The following is a 27,977-nucleotide window of genomic DNA, read 5'->3' on the forward strand; positions in this document are numbered from 1 at the left end:
GCCTTGGAGATTTTATTTTCACACTATCTGCTGATGGAAGAGCAAGCAAATGTTTGGGATATCTGTAGGAGCCAAGAAGCGGATGCACTTTAGACTTTAAGAACTACCTTTTTAGCTTGTAAGGAGCCTGAGCTGCTGCTGAGATGTGCAAGATGTCTTTTAAGGTAAGTCATCTTTATTTTACAATTAAGAGTTGTAAGCATTGTACTGCAGCATATGCAGGGTGATGCCACACAATCCAGACTCACAGGCCTTGTTCGGGATAGCAGCACCATGCTGAAAATGCTGGGAGGCCTGTACAAATGAGACAGCACTTATCCTTCCTAAAGAAGAATTGGAAATAAAGGCTAAGAAAATCATAGAAATAAATAAGAAATGTTTGTGTGTATTACTGTAATCATTGTTAAAAAAAAAAAACTGTTTTGTCTTTATTGTTCTACTCTTTTTTATTTTATTGTTTTTTTGTTATACTGGTATTTGTATTTTACTTTAAGTAAATTAAAAACAAACTAATATACCTATTAGTTTTACATGCCGATACTAGTTTTTGTGTCATTGTTACTTTTATTGCTTGTAAGACTGTAGTCTAACCATTCAGGTTTAACTTTTTTCTAGCATACTGCCATACCTGTACTGCACTATAGTGATGGAATCACTACATAGGTACCTGGAAAAAGAGCTCACCGCTATGTTACCATTTAATGAATTTGCAACCTAATAAATTGATAGTGAGTGTATTTGTATGTGAACATTTAAAAATCTGTACATGAACAAATTAATGTATATTGTGACTATATCCAGACTGGTTGTTGGTAAAATTACCGATTCCTCACACCACTAAACTGCTGCCTCGAGGAAGATGCTACATTCATTGTCTACCTGCAGCAACCCAATAGAGAATAAATAGGGGAAGCAGTAAGAAGTTCAGTGCTGCTCACTGCCTCCCGCTGTCAAATCTGCAGATACTGCTTCTTGAAGAACCAGTGCTGCCATGCAAGCAGCCAAGCGGCTAGCAAAGTGCCAATCATTAGGAGCCTTGTGGGAACCTACCCTATATGAGTAATAATTGTTTACAACTTGAAATATTTAATAAATATCTATCTTATTCTGCTCAGGCATACAGCTTTATGTTTTCCTTTAGATTTTTTTAACAAATACATGTGCACAATGACCAATTAGGGTAAATACAATATGGCAAAAAGTTTGGGTAAAATACTGAGCACCAGAGAAACCTGGCATAGACAACCATGAACATGCAAACTCTATGTGAACAGGTTTCTGATAGTTAACTTCCATAAACTCAAAATATATAAATGCAATCAACTGTCAGGATTTTGTTTAGTGTTAGTACAATACTTAGAGAAATTTTGGTTTTTACACCTCCCTAAAATATTATGGCACTCTGTTTTAGTACTTTTCCCAGGTTCATCCTCAAGAGGAGAAAAGGCTATGGTATGGGCAGAAGCAACATGGTCGCTTCCAGGTACCGTGCTGCAAAGGCAGACAAAACTGTGTGCAAATGCTTGCACAAAGTAGTTTTGAACCACTCCTATACAGTTGTTTGGAAGCGCAGTTGAGCTTGTGGTACAACTCTGTGTTTTCTGTATTTCTGAAAGGAGCCTAAATAAAGCAGGGGCCTGGCTCTTGGACAGACGTCTTGATTTTGAGTAGATATGAGTCTGGTGGGCATTCATTCGAAGGCTGTATTTGCAAGCAAAATGGTGGAGGGGGAAATATCATTGTATTAAAATGTGTAATTCTTTATTCTGATGAGAACCTAGCATGGATTGAACAGTGCCCTTTTTTTATTCTCATATTTTGAGTAAATATTTGGTAAGAATTCACATTTTACCTGTTTAAAGTTACAAAAACAAACTGTTAATCTTGACAAAAATTTAGCACTGGTCTTTGTCCTTTCTGTGTTATGCTAAAGAGACTGTTCAGCCCTCCTAGTTCTGATCAATGACTACAAAATGGGAGATCTGGCAAACCTGGAATTGATTTCCTAAAAGTAATTTAATATTTGTTAGCAAATGTTTTCAATTCTGGACCAGATCCATTCCAGGCTTGCTGGATCACCCAGTTTCACTGATCTATCTATCTATCTATAAGTCTATCCTCTCCAGCCTTGGAGAGCTTTAATAAATCAGGCCCAATGACCTAGACTGGTTTAATTGCTGTTTCACACAAAACAATATATTTCTATTTGGAACATGAACTAACCTAGATTTCTTAGCTTGCAGAAGTTGTAAGAATTATTATTTGAGAGACCTGTTGCCCGACCTGGAATTCGTATAATTAACGAAAGATGGAACTGGAGGGTAGTGACGGTGGATTTGTAAAGTCAGTCCGATTATAGGCATTGTCCCTGAGTTTAGATGTAGAATGAGGAAGATCAGTGGAATTTCTGCAAGTAGAAGACTGCAATAGCAGTGTAAAAAGTGTAATGATGTGAAAAGATCACCGACTGATTCATTTGTAGCCTAGAATGACTCTTTAGCTGCGAAGAAAACATAAAAACAGGTTCAGTGTAATTACAACTAATGATGGTTTTCCCAGAAAAACTCTTATCCTTTGTTGAAGGTTTTCTTAGCTGGGTTTAATTTCCTAAAATGAAAGTTTGGCAGTTTTCTACACTTGCATAATTGTGTTTTACTGACTGAGAAGTCTGTCTAGCCCGGGAGTTTTCATATGGAATTGGACCTGTGATCTGTTATCCATAAAACCTGGAAGAACAATTTAACTTCCAGTAAGTTTACTTTACTCTCATGAATGTCTCACGGTAATGGAAACTTAAACCTGACTTATTATATGTCAAAATATATCCTACAGTATATAGGATTGAAAATGTTATTTTATCTTCGATGATGCCATGAAACTAATCTGACACTATTATTTTACACAGAAGGAAACACCTCTTGCCAATGCTGCTTTCTGGGCTGCTCGGAAAGGAAACCTGGCACTTCTCCAGTTGTTGTTAAACAGCGGCCGAGTCGATGTGGACTGCAGAGACAGTGTATGCCCTTCATTTGTATGCCAAGAATTTCAGATCTCTATCTGCTTCATCAATGTGGCAAAGTGGCTAGACAACAAGCTTGTTCTTATCCTTCCAGTGTTAGTGCTTTGGAATGGTTAACAAGGCACTAGAATGCAGTAATGGGTTTGTGGTTTATGTGTTAAGAAGCAAGGAACAATTTTCAAACCAAATATCAAAAACGAGAATAGCGGAACTGTGCAGAAAGTGCTTGATACTATTCCAAGGCAGTAAAAATCTGTAATTTACTTGACCTAAAATAAATGTTCACCAAGGTGCCACTACACAAAAAGTCACCACTACAAAATAGGACAAACTTTATGTTATAAGGAAGGAATCAACCTAAAGTTTACAAAACACTTAGCAAAATACTATCAAGGTAAAAGATATCTGCTTTGTCTTTTACAGCCAGTCAGATCATTCCTTTTATATTGCAACCTCCACTACTTGTGAATTATAATGTAAATTCTGTGCAAGAAAAAAAAGGTTGTTCAGATTTTACACACCTATTGTTGTCTTAAATTTTATGCATGCATTCTACTTGTTCACTTGACCATTGTCCTTTAGGAATAGAAGTTTAAAGTTTAATTAAACTTATTTACTAGATCAGCGTTTCTTGACATTTATAACATGGGAGAACCACCTGAAATAACTTTGAGGTCGTCAGGGAACCCCCAGACTATCCACATTGCTGGCCAGTAGGAAGAATATAACCCCTACAGGGAACCAAAAAGGTTATCGGTGTCACATAGACCCGAGAGGAACGAATTGCTCATTGCTCAAAAGACCCCTAGCAACCTGTGGAACCCTGTACTAGATGATGTTAGAACATTTACCTAAATTTCCCAGTCATGTACAGATCCAGGTAAACTTTATTTTATTTTAAGTTCAATGTGTGAACATTCTCAAATTTTTTAGTAAATGGCCACAATTGCATCTGCAAAGTCCCTCTAGATAGTGTTGATCATCTTTTGTAAGCATTCTCAAATTCTTTATTAAGTGAGCCCTACAATAATTTTTTAGATTTGGAGTGGTGTGTCAGTCTCTTACAAATGGTCAGCCACTAAATTCCCTTCAGATTCATTAAAGATGTGTTGGTTTCATCTGATCGACAATTGGATCAGACGTCAATATCTGTGCATATGTAGTTTTCCTTAGGTGATTATCCAGATGACCAGTTTTGCTATGAATAAAGGAGTCATAAGGTATGAATGGTATGTTAAACATTTTGAGCTGCCACCAAAACAGGAAGGGAGAGGAAATATTATTGGGGGTACTTGTTCCTGTGACTACAGTCTAAGAGGGCATTTCCCAGATATAAAGTCCTTAATGAAACACATATGGCAAAAAAGAAAACTGAGCAAAATGGCTCTGTATACACTAAGACTCTTCCCTTGTAAGAAAAACACTGTACAACAAAACTGGACTGAAAAGAAAGAAAAACTCTTCGGGTAGACCCAAAATGGCACTGCTCTAGAGACACTGCCCTGAAAAATGAGGCATCACTGACCTGCAAAGCTTCAGAGAGAGAAATAATTATTCCATTCCTTTTCCAGACAATACACAGATACTGTATTTGACATGTGAAGTACCCAGTCCAGACTGAGAAAGAGACGGTATGCTTTCTCCCTATTATTTCTTATGTATGACCCTTCCAGACCCTCTTTCGTCTTTCAAGCAAACAAAAAAAAAACACAAAAAAAAGATCACTATCCATCATTCCTATTATTATTTTTATTGCACAGTATTTATATAGTGCCAACATACTATGCAGAGCTTTACAAAGTCCATAGTCATGTCACTAGTGATTTTCTGTGATTCCAAGTGATTTTTTACCAAAATCAATTATTAAAACAAAACCCTTTTTTCAAATAAATCCAAATTCTGACTTATTCACTCCATTATTTATAGCTATTGTGCAATTGCCTTACTCTGTTTTGCTGCACAACAGATTAGATAGAGCTCTCCTAAGGTTCAGTTCTGTTCTGAGCCTTTTTTCCCCCAAATTCATAGTACGTATTCTTCTTGTTTATTATTTATATACTAATATATATATATATATATATATATATATATATAAATATATATATTATTGCTTATTATAATATATATTATATTAATACTAATAATATATAAACGCCTTTGAACTATATATAGAGAAAAATATTAATTTGTAAATGCATTTTCATCATGAATTACAGCCACATACTTCTGTTTCAGCTTTACTATTTTTCCAGGCTCTGAGCAGCAGGGTAATTCTTGCAGGATAGTTGGCATGCTTTTACAAACACCTTTTTGGAAAGGAAAAAGAGAACAAAATTTCTGGCTCAGAAAATGTTTTGCGTGAGTCACAAAAAATTCTACCATGGAAACTTTCTCCACCCGTCCAATCTCACGATTTGTTGTTATCATTTCATATGTGAACAGGCTTTGTTAGCTGCCTGGTCCCCTTGGAACTTTCAAAGTACAATAAAAACAATCTGACAATGACAATCTTCCAAATAATCTAATCAAGTAGTACAGTTGTAGATAATCAGTTTTTTTTTGCATATGTGGGTACCTTACAGGAAATGAAGGGACATAAGGGAAACTGTTGGCTCGGATTTCTTTAAATTGTACTCATGGAACTATCTGGGAGGTCTTGTTACTGATAAATCATGTTGTTTTTATTGCTGGATGCAGAATATTATCTTCTACATCTGCATTCAGTAAATCTTCAGCAGAATTAATATTACAATGCTGTGTTTTACTGTAATGCCTTTCAACTTGAAAGTACAAGTTGGTCTTCATTTGCTGCCTAGATTTTCAGTGAATTCTGTGTGAAATTTAAAGGGTTTGTTCACCTCATAGTGCTTTTTGTATAATAGAAGGTTTAATTATCATTTGCATATATATATCAATGATGATTTTTTACTTTTAATTTTTTTAAAAGATGAACTGCATTTATTAATGTCTGTGTGTTGCAGTCAGTGTGATTTATTTTCACCTCAACAATCTTTATTTTGACAGACTGGAACTACAGCGTTGATGGTGGCATCTTACGGAGGACATACCCAGTGTGTGCGGGAGCTGGTATTACATGGTGCCGACATAAATCTACACAGAGAGGTATGTTCTGTTTTAGATGTTGCTCCCAAAAGTCACCTCCAGGGAGAAAGAAGACACCAATGTAGTTATTTATTATAAATTAATTTATAAATGCAACTACGTCAATTTGATATTGCATCAGCACATTTGATAACAAAGACCATACTAAAGGCAAATAGAGAAATGTGAGTGCTGATGCTCCTTGATTGTCCAGTTAAAGATTCAAAGTAGAGAAATTCCCAGCTGTATTGATTAACTCCAGTAGAGAAATGTATGGCTACCAACCTGGATTTGTGCTCTGGCATGGCTGTGTAACCCAAGCCAACCTGCAGACTTTCCTGGGTTGTCCGATGAGTAAGAAAAACAGTTGGTTAATAAAGTTGGTTAATAAATTAAAATAAAGGTTATTTGTGGTCCATTGGAAGAATTTACGTTTTTAACTTTATGGAATCAAGGCACCAGATTTAGGAAACCATTGCAATTAACCAATAAACAAACTTATGAAGACACCATCTTCTGAAATCAGGTTCTTTGATATCTCTAACTTTTTATTTCAAAAACTACAGCCTGGGATAAGGACCTTAACTATATTGTCATATTCACATGACACTATAAGGCAGAATGCCTCCTAAAATGTTTGGCTCGCACGATGCTCTTTAAGGTCACTGAATGTATCCTTCTCCAGGGGCACATTTCTGCGATATGGTAATGGTAGATATACAATATTTAATGCTTGATTAAGAAATGAGAAAAATCATAAAGGACGATGAGCTTTCCACCAATTAAAAAAGAGCTTTCTTTACCATTATTTATTATGTACCCTATACAGTTGTCACTAACTATATGTTATCTTTCTTATCTTTCTCTTTCAGAGTGGTGCTACTGCCCTATTTTTTGCTGCTCAACAAGGTCACGACGATATTGTAAAATTCCTTTTTGAATTTGGAGCCTCAACAGAATTTTTTACAAGAGTAAGAAGTGATTATTCTAATCTAAAACACCACTGCTTTTTCATTTATGAATACAATAGCCCACTAATCTGGAGCAGGATAATGTAAACAATGTATGAACAGTAATTTAAAACAGAACTTTGGTTTTTGGTGGAAGAGACATGCAAAGTTTCTTTTTCCTAAACAATTTTCCCCTTCTCTTGGTGTTTTTTTTATTTTTGTGCTTACACTGAACCAGATGTACACCGCGGCTTTATTCAATGCCAATATACCTGAATGCTGGTGACAATGTAACCCCTGGGCATGCACAAGAGTTACATCATCAATGGCTTAACCTGGATGGGGAAAAGAAGCCTTGTGAAACAATACAAGATAATAAGTATCCAATAAAATAGTAATTAACAGCCCCAGATAGATTAATAAAAATTGATAGGAAATAGGAAGCTGGTGTTGGCCAGCTAGGAGGTTGGAATCAAATGCCAACATGACAGTACCATAAAATCCAGTTAACTGTGGGAATATTATAAAGTTTGAGCAATGCAATGGAACCTATTCACACCAATGCACAGATAATGTGTTATAATGTGGATCATTTAAAGGTCCCTTTAATTGGAACTAAATCCTAACAACAACAAAAATATGACTAGGCAGTCCTTTATTGCAGAAGGTACAGGCGATGTCTCCTCTGCAATAAAATAGCGTGATGTGGTGGGTGCCACTATCTTCACCTGTTCCCCTTCTGGGTTCCTAGTTTTATTGACCAGGTTGAAATGATGTTCATTCATAAAAATCCTGCCTGATCGAAAACCATAGTTTAATGTTTCCCCCTAATAATAAACGTAAGTGTAGTGTATTAATGTGAAGCAGCCAAATCAGAAAAAAATGGGATTTGCATTTGAAATACATTTCCATCTAGTAAAATTCATGTTTGTAACACACAGGAACAGACAAGTGTGAACATTGTCCTCCTTTTTTATTTAAGATGAAAAATGTATTACATTTGCATTGTAGAGAGAAGTTGCTTTCATGTGGAAATGTGTAATAAAACACTTTTGTATATAACATAGCTGGATAAAATGTTGTAAAAGGCATTTTGAGCAAACCTAGTTTTACAGTATATACTAAACGCATATGATTTAAGAGCTCTTTTATCAATGCCACAATAAAAAAAAAAAGTTGCAGCATAGCTAAGGTGTCATCTAGCAATAAATCATGTTTATATTTGTATTGTATTATACAGACACCATGCAGAGGGCCCACATTCTATTTTATATATGATATATGACCTACAGTGAACTCCTTCTGACCTGTTTTGACTTGTTTCAAGCCAGTATTTCATTTTTATAGACCTGCATGTAAAAATCTGCTTGATGCAAACAAAAGCCCCTCCACAAAGGCCCTAAATCTGTTAGATCCTCATGACTACTTCCTCTACACCAGGGGTGTCAAACTCTGGCCTGGGGGCCAAATTTGGCCCCAACGTCTTTTTTTTGAGCCCCCAAAGGAATCCTAAATATGAAATGCAGCTGGCCCGCCGCTGCATTGAAATAGCGCCGCTACTACAATTCCTGGCATCACTCGCGTCTATAGACCAGTGGGCTCTCTGCCTATGTGTGGCCCCGCATTGGACTGATTTATATATGCAAATAATACAGGGAATTTTAGTAGCGGTGCTATTCCAATGAAGAGGGAGTTCCAGGAGCGGGCCACTCATAATTTAGCCCGGCATTGGCCACTTCTGGCATTTCCAGCACTCCCGCTCAGCTGTACTTTTCCTTGCTACTCCAAGGTGTGGAATTGAATGGTTGTATTTTAATAGAAGAATATTGGTATTAATATAGTTAGCCTGTGCAAAAAGGTTACCATTGAAATTTAACTCAGAAGGCTAAAACCAGAGAAAGAGGCATAGGATTTTTTCTTAAATAAAATTAAAATAAAAAATTAAATACAAATTTTTAATGCCTCTTTCTCTAATATAGGCTTGTTCCAGATTGAGTGTGAAGCAAAACCTGTTTGTTTCCATATGAAAAGAGTTTATATATAATGAGAAGGAAAATTTCCTCAATTTTTTTCAATAAATTACAAAGTTGACCCGCGACTTTGTCTAAGTTTTTAATTTTGGCCCTCTGTACTCCTGTATTTGAGTTTGACACCCCTGCTCTACACTATTCACGGTCTTTTATTTTTAATATACCATGCAGCTGGTGCTATATTACCCTCATATGTGTGAGGATTTTACACATTGGGCCCGATATTTATTAAATATTATTAATATTTATAATAATATTTATTAAGGCTCTCCAAGGCTGGAGAAGATACTCTTTCATCAGTAAACCTGGGTGATCCAGCAAACCTAGCATGGATCTGGTCCACAATGTGCACTTACCTTTCTCTTACATTGACCAAACCTAATCCATCCTTCCAATCCTAAGCACAGCTCCATAGATTTCTATACTGCTTGTACACTTTAATTTATCTCCTTCGGAAACACCCTATACAGGTCTATGGGGTCTGTACTGAGTAGGCACAGAAAGGGGAGAAGACCGGTGGCGGATAAATATAAAGGGCATATTGCAGCCTTTTTAGCTCTTGCTAAATTGGTGATTGGGGCATTCCATAACCATTTTATCACTTCACTTGTATAAGGCTCTGCTAAATTGTGTTAATGATTGTACTGTATGGTCAGAACACAAATATGGGACAACTATTTAAAACTGCATTTAAAGCAAGTATTTTACCATAAGTGTTATTATTGAGTTGTTTTTCTAGTCAAGACTTTTGACAGCTCATCTTGTGACAGTGGTCCTGCTTAAAAAAGGTAATGGAGTATGCAGGATTCTTCAGAAAGCCTATAAGAAAGAAATAACAGACTGCCTTGTTCTCAAAGCTAGCACATCAATATGTTAAGTGTTATGAAAGGAGGTGGAATCCATTTGGTGCTGAATCTGAGCTCAGTGAGTGCCTGGCACCCATTCAGAAAAGTGCTGACTTGGCTCATTGACATGTTACGGTTTACTGCACGTGTTTGTTTCCGGACAGTGAGAGGGCATCTGAGGCTGGATTACAGGTACCAGCTTGAATTTATTTAAGTACCCAGTGTTTTGTATCCCAGGCTGGCCGAATCATGCTGTGTTTATTTCTGCAGGAAAGGGCAGATTTGAATTAAAGAGGTGGAATTTAGTAGGATGAATAATTTATGCTTAAAGTTCACTCCATTACTGCTCTGTGCTTTCAGTTAATATTATCTTCCTGAAACAGTTCATCCTAACTTCCTAGAGGTTGGTACACTGTACCTAAATGACTGTGTATCATAAACAATTGGCATGTGTTTTTCTGAAAAAAAATACTTTACACATTTATTCCCATCATTTGGTGCATTTAATAGTGGCTGATTTCGTGTAGCCTTATTCCAAGTTCTATCTACATGCACTGCATAGATTGTGCTTCTGACCACAGTAAACCATGCCTGCATAATGTGTCTTTAAACTACCACATTCAGTTTCCACCGGAAGATGACAACGTAGGAGCACATTGTGCAGATAGGGACAGGGAGTGTTGTCAGCCTATAAAAGGTAATACCTGAACAATGACCTTTTTGGCAGAATTACACATTATTTTATTAGGAGCTGAACTTAAAAAAAGTTAAAAGTTATTTATAAAATACTTTATTTAACTTGTTTATGCTTATGTGTGTATTTACTGATTGAGTTTACATATACTTTAAGGCAGTGGTCCCCAACCTGGGGGACTTGGAGCTTGTGGATCACTAAATGCATGGACTCCGGACCGCGCATGGGCGGGGAGCCGTGTGTCACTCAAAGGGGAAGAAACTTCCCGCAGAGTGATGTCATGATGCCAGAACCTGCCCACTCTCACATTGCAGGCTTAGACCAGAGACACAACCCGCCCATCGTACTGAGCTTGCAATGTTTTCAGGAGACTTGGTCCGTGGCTCTGGCCGGTGTGCCCCCCAAGTGGGGCCCTCTCCTGACCCCACTGATGGGTCCACTGGCCAGAGCCCTGGCCCACCTGTCAGACGGCCGGGGATTGGGGACCCCTGCTTTAAGGTATATCCCAGACAACTGAATTGGAGGCTGACACTGTTTGTAGCATAGAGGAATAAATTTACTTTCATTTCAGAAAAATAACATGCTGTGTACAGAATTACTGTCTGTTAATTAGGTAATGGTAAATATGCATAAATACCTGGGATACATAGGACTATAATATCAGATGATATTTTCTAGAATAATTTTCCCTATTAGAATATTTGTCAAAACAACACAAAAATACAGAAAAGTAGAAAGATTTACAGTATGACCTGCTTGGCTGAAGGATCATCTCAGCTCTTCATTGCAATGTCAATGTACAGCGCTGCGAAATATGTTGGGGCTATATAAATCTTGTTTATTATTAATACCAATAATAAAATTATAAATGGTATGTACATATAATGTACAAAAATCTAGCTAATATTATCCTTGATTATTTTATTAATTTTACCTGTATATCTATGCTATATCTATGTTACTGTATACTTTTGATAGCTTGGTAAAATCCAGCAATAATGATAATCATAGCAGTTAGATTCTTGGAATAATTTATGAGTAGCTTCTAGGTAGTACATACAGTTTACTTTATTCCTTCCTCTTGGCACCTTTTGGTTATACTCTCTGGGGTGCAGGAAAGGGTATTTCCAGTGTAGCTGTTTTATTAATGTGTACTTCAAGCAACAGTTTTAATTTGATCTATTAGCATATGCTATTACTATATTGTTTTGTACTATATAGTTGTTTTACTACACGTTTATTTGTGATATGTGATCATTCTGGATTTGTGGAGAACATTTTTATCTGTTCAATTTTGTAATGCAGCGTTTATGTAGACATCTAAAACTGTAAAGCTTAATATGGGGACCTCACCTGCCCTGGCAACAGATCATAATAAGTACCATGCAGAGTGTAATATTTGCCATTTGATTTACCTACCTAGCAGGTATTAAGAAAAACTGAAACCCAAGCATCACATAATAATTGTTGGTACATACCTTGATTAGTTAGGATGTGTTTGCCTAAAGTATGCTCTAGATGCTCTAGGATGTTGTGTTTGAGCACTAAGCAAGAAAAATTGCTGGTAATTGTCCAGCAAATGTTTAACGAACAGCTGAGTGGCTGGAGCACTGAAAGTGACCACCCTTACTGCCAAACAAAAATGTTATCTTTCCAATTATTATGTATAGAAAGTCTAAAGGTAATCATTGCAAATTCATTACAAATAATAATAAAACAATAAGACAAGCCTGGTATAGTAAGCCCTTTGTATTTTACAGCAAATATGGCATTTTCTTATTTATTTAGTGGAAGAAAACAGGAATATGTGCTAAATAAATAGCACAAATGTGCAGAAAAATTGCTGATGATTTCTTTACTTGTTGATATTGCATTGGGGATTAAGTAGTAAACAGATTGTAAATGTGAATGCAACTTTTGCTTCCTAAATCACTAAAAAGTACATACGGTACTTGCTTTTTTGGGTGGATGCCAGGAAAGGCTCCAGCCTATATTTGGAAAAACAAACTTTTAGCAATTTGGCATGTCAGTATGTATATACCATCAAACATGTTCAAAATTGCAGTTCTTTTGTGTGATGAAATAAGAAACCTGTGCAAATAGATATTTAAATCTTATTGTAAATAATATAGCCCCAGTTTCTTTGTGGTTTGTATAAATACAACAGCGGCCATCATTACACAGAATATAGAATTTTTTAAAGTGCTCTTAATGCTGCTAGAAACCTGCCCTGGGTACTTGAACCACTAGGGATGTCATATATAGAACATTCTGTGTTTCTGTGGATGATTCTGGTCAGACTGGATGAGAAATCTGAGTTCGACTTTTTTTAAATTTTTCAAATGCCTAGATTTGGACCCTTGAGGTATAGCCCTATGCCACAGTCTATAATTCACAGGTAAGAGATGTTGCCCCTAATAACTCTTTCATAGGCTCAGATAGGAAATGGGGTGACATGTCATGTTATGTGATCCTCCTAGCCACAAATGGACATAAGAAAAAAGAAAAAAAGAAGCCAAAAATGTGTAGCCTCCTTCTTTATGGCAAAAGCAGACCCCTGCCTACCCCCAATGATCTATACCAGGTACATTGACAGATTATACAAAAGCTGGAGTTGAGCTTAGATTTCCTAAATTCTGAGTTTCATTTTGAGGTCAAAATAGCTCAAATATGAATCAAATCTGAAACTCAAAACTATCCAACTACCTATTATCACGTAATAAAGATACAGCAACAAAACAGGGCTCTGTGGCAAATAATTTTGTGTATTCAAACAATTTAAACAATTTATATTTAGTACAGAATAATATAATAGTGAGTCTAAATACATATACAGTAAGATAAGGTATATACAAAGTGTATTTTTTTTCCAATGTGGCCCTATACAAATACTGCAAAGGGTGTGCACAGCTATTTTTACACCACTAACATTTCTGGATTCTTGGGTGCTTATTTGACCTGATAGTTTTATAGTGGATTTAAACTTAACTGTCCCCATTCCATCAGGGGCATCATCATCTTTTTTCCTTTTCCGTTCCTTGTTGTGATCTTTGGACATCTTGATGTTGGGGCAGGATGACGTAACTCCTGTGTAGGCGTACAAAAGTTCTTTTAGTCCCAGCAACTGCAGGGGAAGCTGGAATATGCTGGATACCCCGACAATCAGTGCAGCTCAGCGGTTTTGATAGCTGAAGCATGCAATTAGGCTGGTAAGAATGCTTAATGCAGAAGGGACATTGCCTATCACTTTATGCAATAAAGCCCTGTCAAATTTTCAAAGTGGAATTTTAGTTCTGATTTAAGGCTTTGGAGTCACCAATCAGGAATATGCATTAGGATCAGAAAAGATGAAAAAGGTCATCTATATCTGAATGCCTGAGTCAGTGGCCCTGATTTATTAAAGCTCTCCAGGGCTGGGAAGGATACACTTCCATCAGTGAACCTGGGTGATCCAGCAAACCTGGGATGGATCTGGTCCAGGATTGAAAACATTTGCTAACAAATAGCAAGTGACTTTTAATGAATCCATCCCAGGTTTGCTGGATCACCCAGGTTCACTGATGGAAGTGTATCCTCTCCAGCCTTGAAGAACTTGGAGCCACCATTATCAGACTATTCAGATTCTAAATGATGTCAGTGCCTCACCATCTCAGAAAATTACATCCTCCATGTGCAACTGTTAAAACAGGTGCTTAGCTTCATGAACAACTGTATTGAATTTCCGGACCTTTTATAAATCTTTGGATATTACTTTACAGGATGGAGGAACGGCATTGCTGGCAGCCTGCCAGCATGGACACTGCAAAGTGGTGGAGACTCTTCTGAAGCATGGAGCTAACATTAATGACCAGCTTTGTGTATGTACACATTAATCATAGACTTTTCTTATGTGTGAGTAATTGTAGAAAGTCATAATGAGGACAGACATGCTGCAGATGTATTTCTTTGTGCTATTATTCATATGTATATGTTTTATATCAATGTATAGGTTATAAATAATATGTTTACACACATACAACTACTTGCAAGAAGTGTTTATCACACAGGGAGATTTTCTAAAGTCCCACAGCACATCTTCAACCTACTGTATTGACCACCTATCACTTAAGCACTAATGTGAATTTAAGGGCATTATTTGTGACTAAAAGAAAGGCAGTTTCACCTCCCTATATGGAAGAGTTAAAAATGCATTAGACAGGAACTAAATCTAGATTGTTTAAAAATGAGTTTGCTCTGTGGACTGAACTTCTTATATGAGTTTATTAGTACTAAATTAGACAACACTTTTGATTTCATCTGCATCAACCAAGGGTTCACACTCACACATGTCTTTGTGAGTGTGACTGCCTTAAACAGATCCAGTCTTTTAGACCCTATTTAATGTACAATTTGATGATATCACAGGTCAGAAAAGGCTAAAAAAAGGCATGTGCATAATTTATATAGTGTTTAAAATATCCCTTCACGTATCACAAACAAATTTTGCTTCTTCAGGGAAAACACACTCAATTTATAAATATATGCATTTATATAAATATATTATACTATTTTATCCCTGCATATCATACTCATATGAGTAATCATACTTCAAGCACAGCTCTGTTATAGAGAATGGAATTAAATTACAAAGAACAGAAAGGGGAACCTAAGAACTTCCTCATTATTCAGATTAATAATTAACATTATCATTAATACTGTAGCTTATATGTTTTACTGTTATTTTATGTGTCTTGGTTATGTGCATGTTTCTTTCCATTAGCTGAAAATCTAGAACATTCATATATTTTTAATAATTTCTATTTGGCCAAATACTTAGCATTGAATAATGTACACAATGTATAGCTTTAGTTTTTTTCCCATAAACAAACATTTTGCTTCAGGAAGAAGTCAGTGACCTTATTTAACCAGCACTAATTACAATATTAATGTGTGCCCATGATGGAAACTGCTTGGGTGAGGTGGGATAAGCCTGCCAAAAAAATCCACTTACACTTGCAGGTATTTTTAACTAGTGAACGCTTCCATTACACAAATGTAATCCTGTCCCAACAGGTTAGTGTCATTTATTGTTTGCTGCAGCCAAGTTAGAACATATCTATTTTACAAGTCTGTATTATCAGAATTCTGTATAGTGAGATATGACATTCAGGCAGGACAATTACTCAGGACCCCAGCTATCTTGGTAAATGTGTAACTGATGGCGGAAGGCAGGTAGGCAGGCGGATCATTTATGTGTTAGATATGTGTTTTAATAATTCTGCTGACTGATAAAATAAATTATATTCTATCTTCAGTGAACACATTTATGTTATTATGGAAAAGTGTACCTTCAAGTACATTTTAACATAACTCTTGTCTTTACAAATTTGATGTACCATAATTCCATGTCTATTTTCCATATTAACATGGGAAAATATTGGACCTGATTAATTAAAGCTCTCCTAGGCTGGAGAAGATAAACTTTCATCAGTGAAGCTGTGTGATCCAGCAAACCTGGAATGGTTTCCCTAAAAGTAATTTGCTATTTGTTAGCAAATGTTTTCAATTCTGCACCAGATCCATTCCAGGATTTCTGGATCACCCAGCTTCACTGATGAAAGTGTATCCTCTCCAGCTTTGGAGAGTTGGTATAAATCAGGGCCTATGCCTCTAGTACAGTGGTTGTTAACTTATAAACTATAGGAAGTATCAACTGTTACCCATTCTGCTACAGATGGCTGTGGAAAACTATGAACATATTAGAGGAGTGTCAGAGATTAGGAACATAGGACTTCTTATGCTAAAAAAAAAACTATTGTGATAGCATGGCAGCTGTGTATTTTAGTACATTTCAGCAAGCCCACAGCAACCATAGATTTGCTTCTATTGTATACCTTTATTATGCAAACAAAATGAATTTACAGCTTATCAGACATCTGTAAAAGGTTATGCACTTTCACTATTATTTATTGGTATAAGCTTGATTTTGTAAAGCATACGCGTTGATGTGCATATTTTTGATCTTTTGCAGGATGGGGCAACTTCATTATTTCTTGCAGCGCAGGGAGGGTATGTGGATGTAATTCGATTACTGCTTACATATGGGGCAAAGGCAAATCAGCCACGCCAGGTAATTGTATAACTGAGCTTCTCAGGTGATTGTTCCCATTGTATATTCAGTATAACCTGTCTGTGCCTTGTACCTTTCCATTTCCATTCTCCTCAACTTTTATTATACAATTAATGTTTTACAAAGACAAGAATGTTAGCTCAAAGTCAAAGGTTCTGCACTAAAATTATAGAATGACTTACAACTCATACAATGTAGTCTGTCAAAAGCAGTAAGACAACAGTTTTTTGTGTTTTTATTTTTTTTTTAGACAGCAGTAACATACAAATAACATCTTTGTGTAAACCCTGCTACATTTAAAGGATTAAATTAACATATGCATGAAAGCATTTTTATACTTTAAGTTTCTAACTGTTTGTCCTCGCTATGGACTACTTCTGTCCAGGGACACCAAAAGCATTGCTGTGCACTGAACTTCTAGTTTCTTCTCCCATACATTCCTACGGAAATTTTACTTTGTAATCCACAACCTTGGTACCAGTTCCTAGTGGAATATCAAAGCGATTATATGCATTTTAAATGCAAAAGGAAGGATTAGTAGAATAGAAGAATCAGTTCTAACATCTCCTCTATTACAAAATGTAACAAAGTTTTGGCTGGGGTTCCACCTAAAATTACAGTATTACATGGGAGTGCCAATATCTTTTTCTCATATACAATGAAAGCGGTACTTTCATGCAAATTGAAGGCCTGCTTCCCTGCCAACCACATAAAATAAAGTATATGAAACATTTAAAAACAAAGACTTCAAAAAATAGGCACACTTCACAACTTCCTCCAGAAATCCAATGAGAATGCAGCTGGGATATTGGGATGCTTTTTTGTGGGATTTTGAGTGCCCGAATATCCCAGGAAGCAATGGTCAGGCATAGTAACATCACATGTGTCTACCAGAACTGGAAACAAGTAGACTACCTTATTTTTTTTTTTTTTTTGCTAAAATTTTGAAGCTTTTTCTTTTTACCTGAAAGTAAATCAGACCAGCTATTTTTCATGGTAAGTCAGCATTATGCACTGCAGGGTGGTTTTGCTGGCTCTATTGCTTATATTTTCTCTTCATCAGTCTGGAACTGCTGGTCTATAAGGTTATGTGATTAGTGCTTATAACAGTCTCATTCATATAACAATAGTGTCAGCAAGATTAAATAAAAGAAAGCGAAAGGCTGATTAGTTTTCTCTTAAATTAGTCCAGTTAGCATTACAGCTTCCTAGTAACTCTTGATAAGACTGAATCTACCTTCATAAGAAAACCACTGAAAAAAAAGCCAAGAATGTTCACAATGTCAATGTCACCACAGCTTTTCACCTACTGTCTGTACTGTATTAAAGAGAAGCTCGTAGCAGTAATAAATAAGACACAGGGCCTACATGACAGGGTGGGAGGCCTAGTCCAGTGGTGTAAAGGGTTAATAAAATGTAAGGCTAGAGGGGGCTGTGTTAGTGTGGAGCATGGGGTAGGAGAGGATTAGGAATAGGATGAGTTAAAAGGGGCTGGACGGAAGTTGGGGGCCCTCTTTTGGAAGAAAAAGTTTCCCACCCATCCACTTCTTTTAAAGGTTATAATTTGTAAGTGTGGTTAATTTTAGCGGTTGGGGTCTTGGAAGGCAAGGATCTAGTGCATTGGTAAAGTGGTGGAATTTGGCAGGGGGAATCCTCTTTGGTGGGGTCTCCCCCTTTATGGTGAACGGATGATTATGGCTCTTGAGGCGTTGCTGGGCGGCTAGGGGTCAAGGCGGAGATGTTGGAAGAGTTAAAGCCTGGTTGTTTGGGTGTATAACTAGGAGTATGGAGTTTGATAACATTAAGGATATTGTTGTTATGGTTAGTTATTAATAAAAGGGAGGAATTAGGTTGTGGGTAAATAGGTTATATTCAATGTAATATGTTTGTGTTATATAATCCCGGTTAAGTAATAATAATAATAACGGAGTGTTATGTTATGTTAATGTATGCTTGCATATCAAAAGTGTAAATGTATTTATTTATTTGTCATGTATTTATGTTTGGATATTTGTCAATTACTTGAATGGTTAATTTATTTAATGGTGTTTAAATAAACCGCTGCTTGCCAGCCATTTTAAATTCAAGATATGTGTCTGGGTATTTAATGGTGGGGGAGTGGTTGGTAAGCAGGTGGGGGGTCGGGGGGGAGGCAGAGGTTCTGATGGTGGTGGTGAAGAATGGGCTAGAAAGTCCAAGCTACACTCGGCAAACTTTAGGGATAGGTGGAATCATAGCAAAATAGGATGTTCTAAAAGCAAGGGACAACACTGCTTTTGAGTGACCATGGGGAATTCCTAGGGCTCTGTGTTTCCAATATTGTATTGTGTAAGGGAGAATGTGGGAATATTTTTGGTTGTAGTACACAATCACATATGATTTTTCTTGCAGGGAAAAAGAAGCGGAATGGGAAACACTAACTTTTTACAATTCAAAACACTAATTTTATAACACTGCAGTCAGTAACTAAGCAAAATGATTATTTAATAATATATTATAAGCTAAGCAAACATTGAGGATAAACATATTTCAGGTTGTGTTTTGCCATCTAGTGGAATCAAATGTTAACACATCACCATTGAAGGGGAATTGCAGCAATCTTGCAAAGCTAAACTTGAACACATACTGCATATGTGAACTGTTTTATCTTCAGATATATTTGTATTGCTGTTTAGTCAATATTGTGATCCTTACAAAGCTAAAGCTTGGAGAATAACATCACTATCTACTGTTACAGTTCCTAGGGTTATCTTACCACTAAACTATGAAACATATTACCCTTCCTCCTTGAAGTAGCACGAATACCTTCCTCTCCAGTTGCAGAACTCCAGTTGTAAACATCTTTTTTTATAGTAATCAAATGATTTTTGTTATCAGAATAGAGCGCAGCTCAAAATTTATCTCCAGGCAAAATTTTATTTATCATTTTGGAAATAATATTTGTTGTTGTTTGTGTACCAATTGTACTTGTTCTGGTCATTGTTGTCAATGATACAGAAAACCAGTGGAAATCCAAAATAGAATAATTGTCCCCAAAACAAAAAACTTTTTCCTAGGACATTCGTCCATCAGAGAAATTCTTCTCAGGTTGGGAGATATCCACTAACTTCTTGTTGGACCTCTGAGACAGAATTTGAAGGGAAATTTTATCTGTGCTATACAGGCAGCAAAAGGAAAAAAAAAGAATAGTAAGAAATCATGGCTTTACATTGAAGACTTTTGGAAGAATAGGAAACTTCATTTTTTATATATTCATATTATTTACATTATTAGCTGCAAGTTATATAATAATGGAAACAGACAGAGGGCACAACATGCATCCTCTGATGCAAAAGGAGGTCATAGTTTATGGGGCACACCGTGTTTTTTTTCCTTAGGTGTGGAAGGACCTTGTCCTACAACTGGTTGGTACAACATGCAGACAGACGTAATGAGTTGAGATCAGGGCTCTGTGAGGCCATCCCATCTCTTCCAGGACTCTGGTCTCTGTTTTCTAATTTTGCTCAAAATAATTCTTTATGAATAGACTGTATGTTTGGGGTCCATGTCTTTAAATGACCATGGTTTTCAGATGGTATTGCATGATAGATAAATATATGACAGCACTTTGTAGGTTGTTAATTGATAGGTAAAACTATTCATTGCATTATCTCTTAAAGGATGCAGCAGTGCCTACATTGTTTGCACTGTACTATAGTTAATTAAAGATCAGAATAATGTCAATCTACTGTTTAATATGTACATTAAGTAATCTTTTTTGTCCTAGGATGGAACCACTGCTCTCTGGATAGCTGCACAGCTGGGGTACAGTGAGGTTGTCAGGGTGCTGCTGCTTAGAGGAGCTGACCGAGATGCTGCACGGATTGTAAGTAATGATGTACTTGTTTTGGTAGTACATCAGCATTGTCACTAAGCTCAGAATAAATATGAATGCACTGCAGCAAATAAAACTTTAGTAGTATTTCAACTGTCAAGTAGAATTCTGGTCAAGGTAATTTTCTATGATGTCATTGACCAATGAAATGAAACAAATCTCCCCAAAGGGAAAACATTAGGCACTTTATTAGTAAAGTAAAATTAGGCAAAGTTTTTTTGTTCGATCTCGATCTCGATTTAAAAGATTTTTTTTAATTCATACTGTATATAGAAAAAGTTAGAAAGAAACAGACAGCAAAGATTAAGTTCATTAAACCAAACTGCATTTTATTTTATAAATCAGCATAATTGACATAAAATTGATCTAATTGGTGGTTTTTCAGAAAGCTAAAGTTTGCTTGAAGAAGTACTTTTAGAAAACAATTACAATGGTATGTTATTGTTGAAATTTAAAGAATATCAGACCTTTTTACAATTTGTAATAAATAGATGGCACACTTATCAAATACTTTTTACAGATATTAACCTCCCTAGCGGTTCATTTCTTTCTGGATTTATATGTCTAAAAGCGGTACATTTTTTTCATGAAATTGTTTTTTCATTGTAGGCCTGTAATTCTTAGGCATAACTCACCAGAATATGTCCAAACAAGAATCTGAGTAAAATAAAGTTTGAAACACAAAATCATGTCATAATAATAATAATTAAATATATTAAACAAAAGTCTGAGGTTTTTATGATTTATGATAAACTAATAAACAACTAATAAACATCCCGGGTGTTATATATTTTGAAACAAGGGACAGCACAGAGTCCAACATCACAATTCGTGCAGTAGAACCGGGTTTCCTTTCTTATTTTTCTCCCGGTGTCATCACACTTAGCGCAACACACCACGCATATCCTCGTTTCTTGCGCTTGGTGGTATGTAGTCCATAAAGTGGCGACCAGTCAGGCGTTCTGGGTTCACCACCGTGGTAGCACGGCATCCAACTCTCTCGTTTCTGCTCTTTGATGTCTTAGATATATGGCCTCACAAATTTGCTAGATAAAATCATGGTGAAGTACAGGCCTGTCATTCTTTGTTTTGAAAAGAATGAAAGCATTCCAAAGACATCGTTCCACCAGTTGCCTAAACATTTTTTTATAATATTTTCTCTGTTGTTTTCTAACAGCAGGATAAAAAGTCATCGCCTGGTCAGCTGTCAACACCCCCCATGGTGCTGTTGTAATCCAGAAAAACCTGTGGTTTGAAAATGTCTTTCCCTCCTCTTGTTCTAGCCATAGCAGTGGCGGCTTTGTGTACAGTGTTCAAAAAGCACACATCTTTTTTGTCATGCCATCGCAGGGCCATCATTTTTCCTTTTTGCCAGGCAACTATTTCTCCAGTTTTCAGCTTTGGTTTGGTAAACATGGGTGGCATTTATCGCTGATTAGCTCGCCATAGCACCAGTTTTATGCCTGATCAGGAACTCAAATAATTCAGGAGAGCTGTAAAAAATTTTGGTGGTCCTTGATTCAGCAATGGCTCCATTAGTGAAAGGACAGATTATGTTGCCACTCCATAGCTGCTAAATCTGGGGCTAAATTTTGTGCCTCTCCCAGTGTAAATAAGGGTGTTCTGTATGTACCCTGTTGCTGATTCACATAGCATGAATGACTTGACTCCAAATCTGGCCCTCTTGGAGGCGATATGTTGGATCCAGCTGAGCCTCCCCTTGTAGTCCATTAGACTTTCATCTATGCTTACTTCTCTTTGAGGGACATAGCTGTCTCTGAAGTTCTCCAACAATATCTGATACAACTCCCAGATTTTTTTCAGCTTGGGCGCAGGATGTGTGGTCTCATTAAAATGTAGAAACTTAATTATTAGGCAAAATCGATACTCAGACATGAGTTCCAAAAAAAGGGGTAGCGATCAGCGTATTTGTGGACCAATACCACTTCTGCAGGAGCTTCCCCACCACTCCCTGCAGAATAATTAGGCCCAGAAACAGCCAAATATCCTTTTCAGTGACAGGTTCCCATTTTCTGGTCCTGGAAAACCTTCTGGATGTGGCAGCTAACTCGGCGTACGTGTTGGTTTCCTCAACAATTTTCTGTATGGCATTGTCATTCAGAAATAGCTCCAGGTACGCCAGGGGGTTGTGCTCCACCTCTACTTTTAGACCGGGCTCCCAAGTGAATGGGAATTTGGGGGCACCGGCTGAGGCTGACTGATATCAATAGTGCACCAGATGCAGATGTCACTAACCTCAGTGTCCGAATCGCTGTCACTTTCTGTGTCCGATGACAGGTTTCCAGGGTAATCACTGTCACTTGATTCCACTTGCGATTCCAAGTCACTGTCGCTGTCTTCAAGTTGTTCATATGCAGCTTGACTTGAGAGACGCCTTTTGGATGCAATGGCAGAGGTCAGGGCTGGCAGCAGGCAAAAACGTCAGAATCCAGGCAGAAGTCAGGGCAGGCGATAGGCAGAGATGTCAGAATCCAGGCAGAGGTCAGGGCAGGCAACAGGCAGAGAAGTAGTCAAAGTTCAGGCAGAGGACAAGGCAGGTGGCAGGCAGAGAAATGGTCAAAAGATCAGGCAGAGGTCAGTAATCAAATGTATTGGCAGGTACGCAGTGCACTGTAACAGTGTATCTCTCACTCCAACGGTCAAAAAGATACTGGCTACTTTGTATTGGATTCAATACAGTTATTTGTATTGAATCCAAAACAAAAAATGTGATTTTCCCGCTGGTCACGCCCACCGGCAACACCCGCACAGACATCACCGGGAACTCCTCCGGTGACTCATCAGTACAGAGACGCTGTTGCAGGGGGAAGAAAGGAAGAGAGGAGCCATGCGATGGCTGAAGCAGAATGGAGGAGGATGCCGGTGGATAAGATAAGGCTTTATTTATCATTATTACCGCTGCTTTACCTACCCCGAGTGTGACTCGGGGTTACCACTTTTAGCAAGTTTTTTCTACCCCGAGTCACACCCGGAGTTACCGCTAGGGAGGTTAATATTGTCTCCAAACATAGGGCTTGATTTATTAAAGCTCTCCAAGCTTGAACAAGATACACTTTCATCAGTGAATCTTGATGATCAAGCAAATCTGGAATGGCTCTGGTCCAGGATTCAAAACATTTGCTAGAATATAGCATATGAGTTTTAGGAAATCCATCCAGGTTTGCTGGATCACCCAGCTTTACTGATGAAGTGTGTCCTCTCCAGCCTTGGAAAGCTTTAATAAATCCGGCCCAACCTATCAAGGATGACCTCCTAAAAAATGCAGTGGAGTGCATGTCAGAACAGCTTTTTTAATATAGTGAACATAAAATTAAAAAAAAATCTGTTTTCCTCTGTTGTTCCCAGGATGGCACTTCTGCTTTGTTTAAAGCTGCTGCTAAGGGTTTCAGTGATGTTGTAGAAGAATTGTTGAAGTTTTCTCCCTCACTTGGTGTTCTAAAGGTAAGTAACATGCTTGTCTCTCAGCACCACACCTTTGCAATTTGTGGTATTTGAGGGAAGCAGTGCATTTTTTTCTGCTAAACTTTGATGATGCATGCTTTGGGCTAAATGTCTATAATAGAATCCATAGTTTTAGTGTTTTAGCTAACTGCCTACATTTTCTTGAAGAATTAGAAAATGATGACCTGTGGAATTGTTTTCACTATTCCACCAAAAAACTTACTTGCCTAATAGGTAATTAAGTTCCACATTCATTTTCTGAAATAAACCAAATCAGTTTCTGTAGGCAACAGTTCTGCTTTTGTTCCACTTGGTTGGATCAATCGAAGATTTTGTATGACCATCTTGACCTAGGCCAAGCTGTTCATTCAAAAATTGTTGAAAGATTGTTCAGTGAGTGGATCTTGCATTCATCCTGGGCTATCATCTGAGGTCTTTTTGTAACAGCCCCTAACCTAGAACAGTCAGAGAATTTGCCACGACTTACAAGCGCTATCTTCTCATGTGCACAAAGTGCCTTCCTTTGCTTTAAAAAGATTGTACTTTGATGGACAATTACTTTTTAATTTGTAACTGTTTGCAGGTTTGTTTCTGAGAGGATGCCTAAAATACAAGATTAAACAGACTACAGATTGGAAAAAACTAACCAGTTTTCATTAAATTACCACATTGGATGGACTGTAGATATTCAGGACAACGTTAAGATAACTTGCAAGGCAAAACTGACTGTAAAATAAGCACAAACCAGGGTGGAGTTTGGATAGCAATTGGCTGCAGGAATTAACACCACAAAACATATTTCTCCTTGCCAGCAAACTAGGTCTAACATTACCAAATTTGCCATCAATTATACTGGCTATAGGAACTGCTGTTATCTCTCTGAGAGAGTTCCTATTTAGTAAAATGATAATCTGAGTGAGGTATTCTTACACATTCTAATAACTTCCTTTTTTGGCTATTTGGTTTACAAATCAAGATTTGATAATAAATACACCATACTATCTTTTTCCTTTAATTAGAATGGATCCTCGCCTCTTCATGCTGCAGTGCTCAGTGGGAACATCAAAACAGTAGCTCTTCTCCTGGAAGCAGGAGCCAGTCCTACAATTAGAAATAAGGTGAGCTGACTTGTTATACGTAAAATCTCAAAGCCTCTCACATAATGATATGAAATGTCAAATAAATGATACATGGTCTAATAAAGTGTAGCATCAATGCAGTGTTTAGGAAACATACACATTTATAGGCTGATTATATTTAAAAAAATATTTAAAGTATGACTAACGACTTCTTTCGATTTGGATTGAATGATGATGGGTTAAATCCACTTGCAGGAATTTTTTGCTGTATGTATCCCAATTGTGGGAATGTTCTTTATCTCGTATTCTCCTGATCCCCAATATCACCAAGAATGAAAGTGAAGGTAAATGCAAAAATTGGAGTTGCCACCAAAACAAAAATAGAGAAAACCCTTCCCCATGGGGACATTTGTTCCCAAGACAGCTGTCTACACACATTGGAAAGATAACCTCTTACTGACCCTATTGGTTCAGGAAGTAAAGGGAAATCTCCTTAAAAAAAACACAAATGGCAACAACCAAATTGGCAGCAGTTTTAAATGCAAAGCAAGTATTTATTGAACATCCACCAAAAAAAAAAAAAAAATTTGCACAAATATACGTATTAGGTAAAAGGAAAACTATTAGGACAACTGTACCATATGGGGTTACATATATACATTTAAAAACGTTATTTTTTTATTTTTTCATTTCAGGCAAATGACTTACCTGCAGACCTCACACAAAATGAACGTATACTACGTCTTCTGAGGGCACCAGAAACAAAGTGCATTAGACCTTAATTTATCCATTATTTACTGTATGTTTTTTTCTTTGTTTTAGAAGTATGGTTTGCCCTGTTATATTGCTGCAATTCTGACATCAAGCTGGCTCTATAAATTGTGCTGATGTGTATTATTTGATTACAAAGATTGTACTGGTTTTAGGATTAGGAAGTCACATGCTTTACCCCAAATGCATTTACCAAATTAGTCCTCTGACACCCAATAATTACCCATACCAGCGATATTTTATAACTAGTGTTGGCCATATAAAGTAGGGTTTTGGTTTGCTAGGTGCTAAAATCTTTCAACAACTGTACCTATTTAATTTTAAATTAATATTATGACTCACATAATAAATTGCTTGTTAAAAAATTGGATGAACTGAACAATATAATTCTTATAGTGTAAGGACAGCTAACTTGTGTGAATAGTCATTTCTCTCCCAAGGTAAGCTGGTAGATCTTAATCCTGGGACTCTGTATAAGGTGAGGTATTGAAGTCCAATTAAGGTTAGCTAAAACTTTCTTACATTATCGGCCTCACTTCTGGCCTCTGGGAAGGGCGAGCTTAGATAAGGTCTATGATGGGTGGCTAACAAGGCTCCTACTTCACCTCCTCCATTGTTGTGAATAGACAGCAAAAGAGGAAGGGCATATAGGATGTGGGCCTGCAGGTAGTTATGTGGAGTGGAGGGGATGTTTACACTTGTCAGTTGTGGGGCTGGTAGCCCCTTTGTCAGCCACAGGTAACTTCCTGCCCATTCAGAGCACCCATATAAATGTGAGCTTGTATCATGTACCTGATTCAACACTTAGATGAAGAGGGTGACCGCTCTTCTGCCTGTAGTCCCTACACCCCTAGTAAAACAGGTGTTATGAGCACAGTGTGCTATGCAGTGCCTGTATTGAGCTTGGCTGCAGGGATCTCAGGAACTAATAGGACTGAAGGAGAAAATTCAGCCAGGAAAAACAACACAGAAAAAGCAGCAGTAACAATAGTCAGCAGTCGGCACACAGCAAGGTGAAGTGACTTTAAAAGACAAGCTAGAGGCTGCAAAAAAAAAACGATCAATGAATAGTACAATGTCAAGAAATAGGTCAAAGTTAGCCAACAGGCAGGCAGGAGCTGTAGTCGGGGAACTGATGTCAATGATTGCACACATTGGACCTTCCTGACAGCCTACCATATCTGCTATCATACAGAATACTATTTATAGATTACTGAGACACCCTTGTGAGTCAGTGAAGACTACTCAAGAAGTCACAGTCTTCAGGGATCTTGAGGATCAAAAATGAGCATAACTGACATTAGGCACAGCCAGATATTGTTTGATAAAACTGGAGTGTCAGGGAGTCCTTGTAGGACTCTTCTCTGACACAAACATTAATAGAAGACAAAACTTGTCAGGATAGTCTATCCATCAGGTTTATTCTTTATTATAACTCTGCCACCGCAATTCTTTGTGTTTGTGTTAACACAAGCATGTATATCTGTGTTATAACCTGCTAAGAAAAAACTGATTATTTTGAGTGTCGGCTTGCCCAACCTCCAAATAATAAAATAATCTATTTACAACAAATGTACCAACTCTTCAAATCACTAGAATGTACTTATCAAGCCAGCAAACCTTTTAGATTAGGACCATGTAGAAATAATTCTTCAGCTTTACATGCATGAGCTCCTGTATAAATAAATGTGGCTTAATTCTATGCAATGGTGAATAAAACTGCTTTAACCACATGGCAATATTGAAGGGACAAAGGATTCCAGTGGATTGCACATTAACATGATCAAAATATATGCATTTGCCAAACATAATAGGACTTTGGGTGCTGTTCCCATTTCTGTTTACAAATACTGTATACCTGTACCTTAATACTCTATATTACTTGAATTTATGGCAAGCTTTCTTTTCCTGTTATTCACAGAAAAACAGGAGCCATAAAGTAAAAATGTGTGAAGATACTTGGAGACAATTTTTTTAAAATAAAATGCATTCATAAAGCTGCAAAACATCTCTGGAATAAAGCGTTTAAAAATGCAAGCTTT

General features: G+C 37.1%; 1 protein-coding gene across 1 annotated transcript; it reads left to right on the forward strand.

Annotated features, from left to right (window-relative positions):
* On the forward strand, nucleotides 1-27,977 carry ANKRD29 (ankyrin repeat domain 29). The gene is made up of 10 exons (XM_072411312.1): nucleotides 1-164; nucleotides 2,906-3,016; nucleotides 6,044-6,142; nucleotides 6,994-7,092; nucleotides 14,399-14,497; nucleotides 16,651-16,749; nucleotides 20,516-20,614; nucleotides 23,990-24,085; nucleotides 25,105-25,203; nucleotides 25,860-27,977. The coding sequence occupies exons 1-10, from the start codon at nucleotides 144-146 to the stop codon at nucleotides 25,944-25,946; spliced, it is 909 nt and encodes a 302-aa protein (XP_072267413.1). The 5' UTR covers nucleotides 1-143; the 3' UTR covers nucleotides 25,947-27,977.

The sequence above is a fragment of the Pyxicephalus adspersus genome, chromosome 5 (assembly GCF_032062135.1).
Source record: "Pyxicephalus adspersus chromosome 5, UCB_Pads_2.0, whole genome shotgun sequence".
NCBI lineage: Eukaryota > Metazoa > Chordata > Amphibia > Anura > Pyxicephalidae > Pyxicephalus > Pyxicephalus adspersus.

Excerpts from the sequence above, each read along its gene's own strand:
- ANKRD29 (XM_072411312.1), top strand. The coding sequence starts at position 144 with ATGTGCAAGATGTCTTTTAAG. Across the intron at positions 20,615-23,989 it reads ACCGAGATGCTGCACGGATT|GATGGCACTTCTGCTTTGTT; the intron begins GTAAGTAATGAT and ends TGTTGTTCCCAG. Across the intron at positions 25,204-25,859 it reads GTCCTACAATTAGAAATAAG|GCAAATGACTTACCTGCAGA; the intron begins GTGAGCTGACTT and ends TTTTCATTTCAG.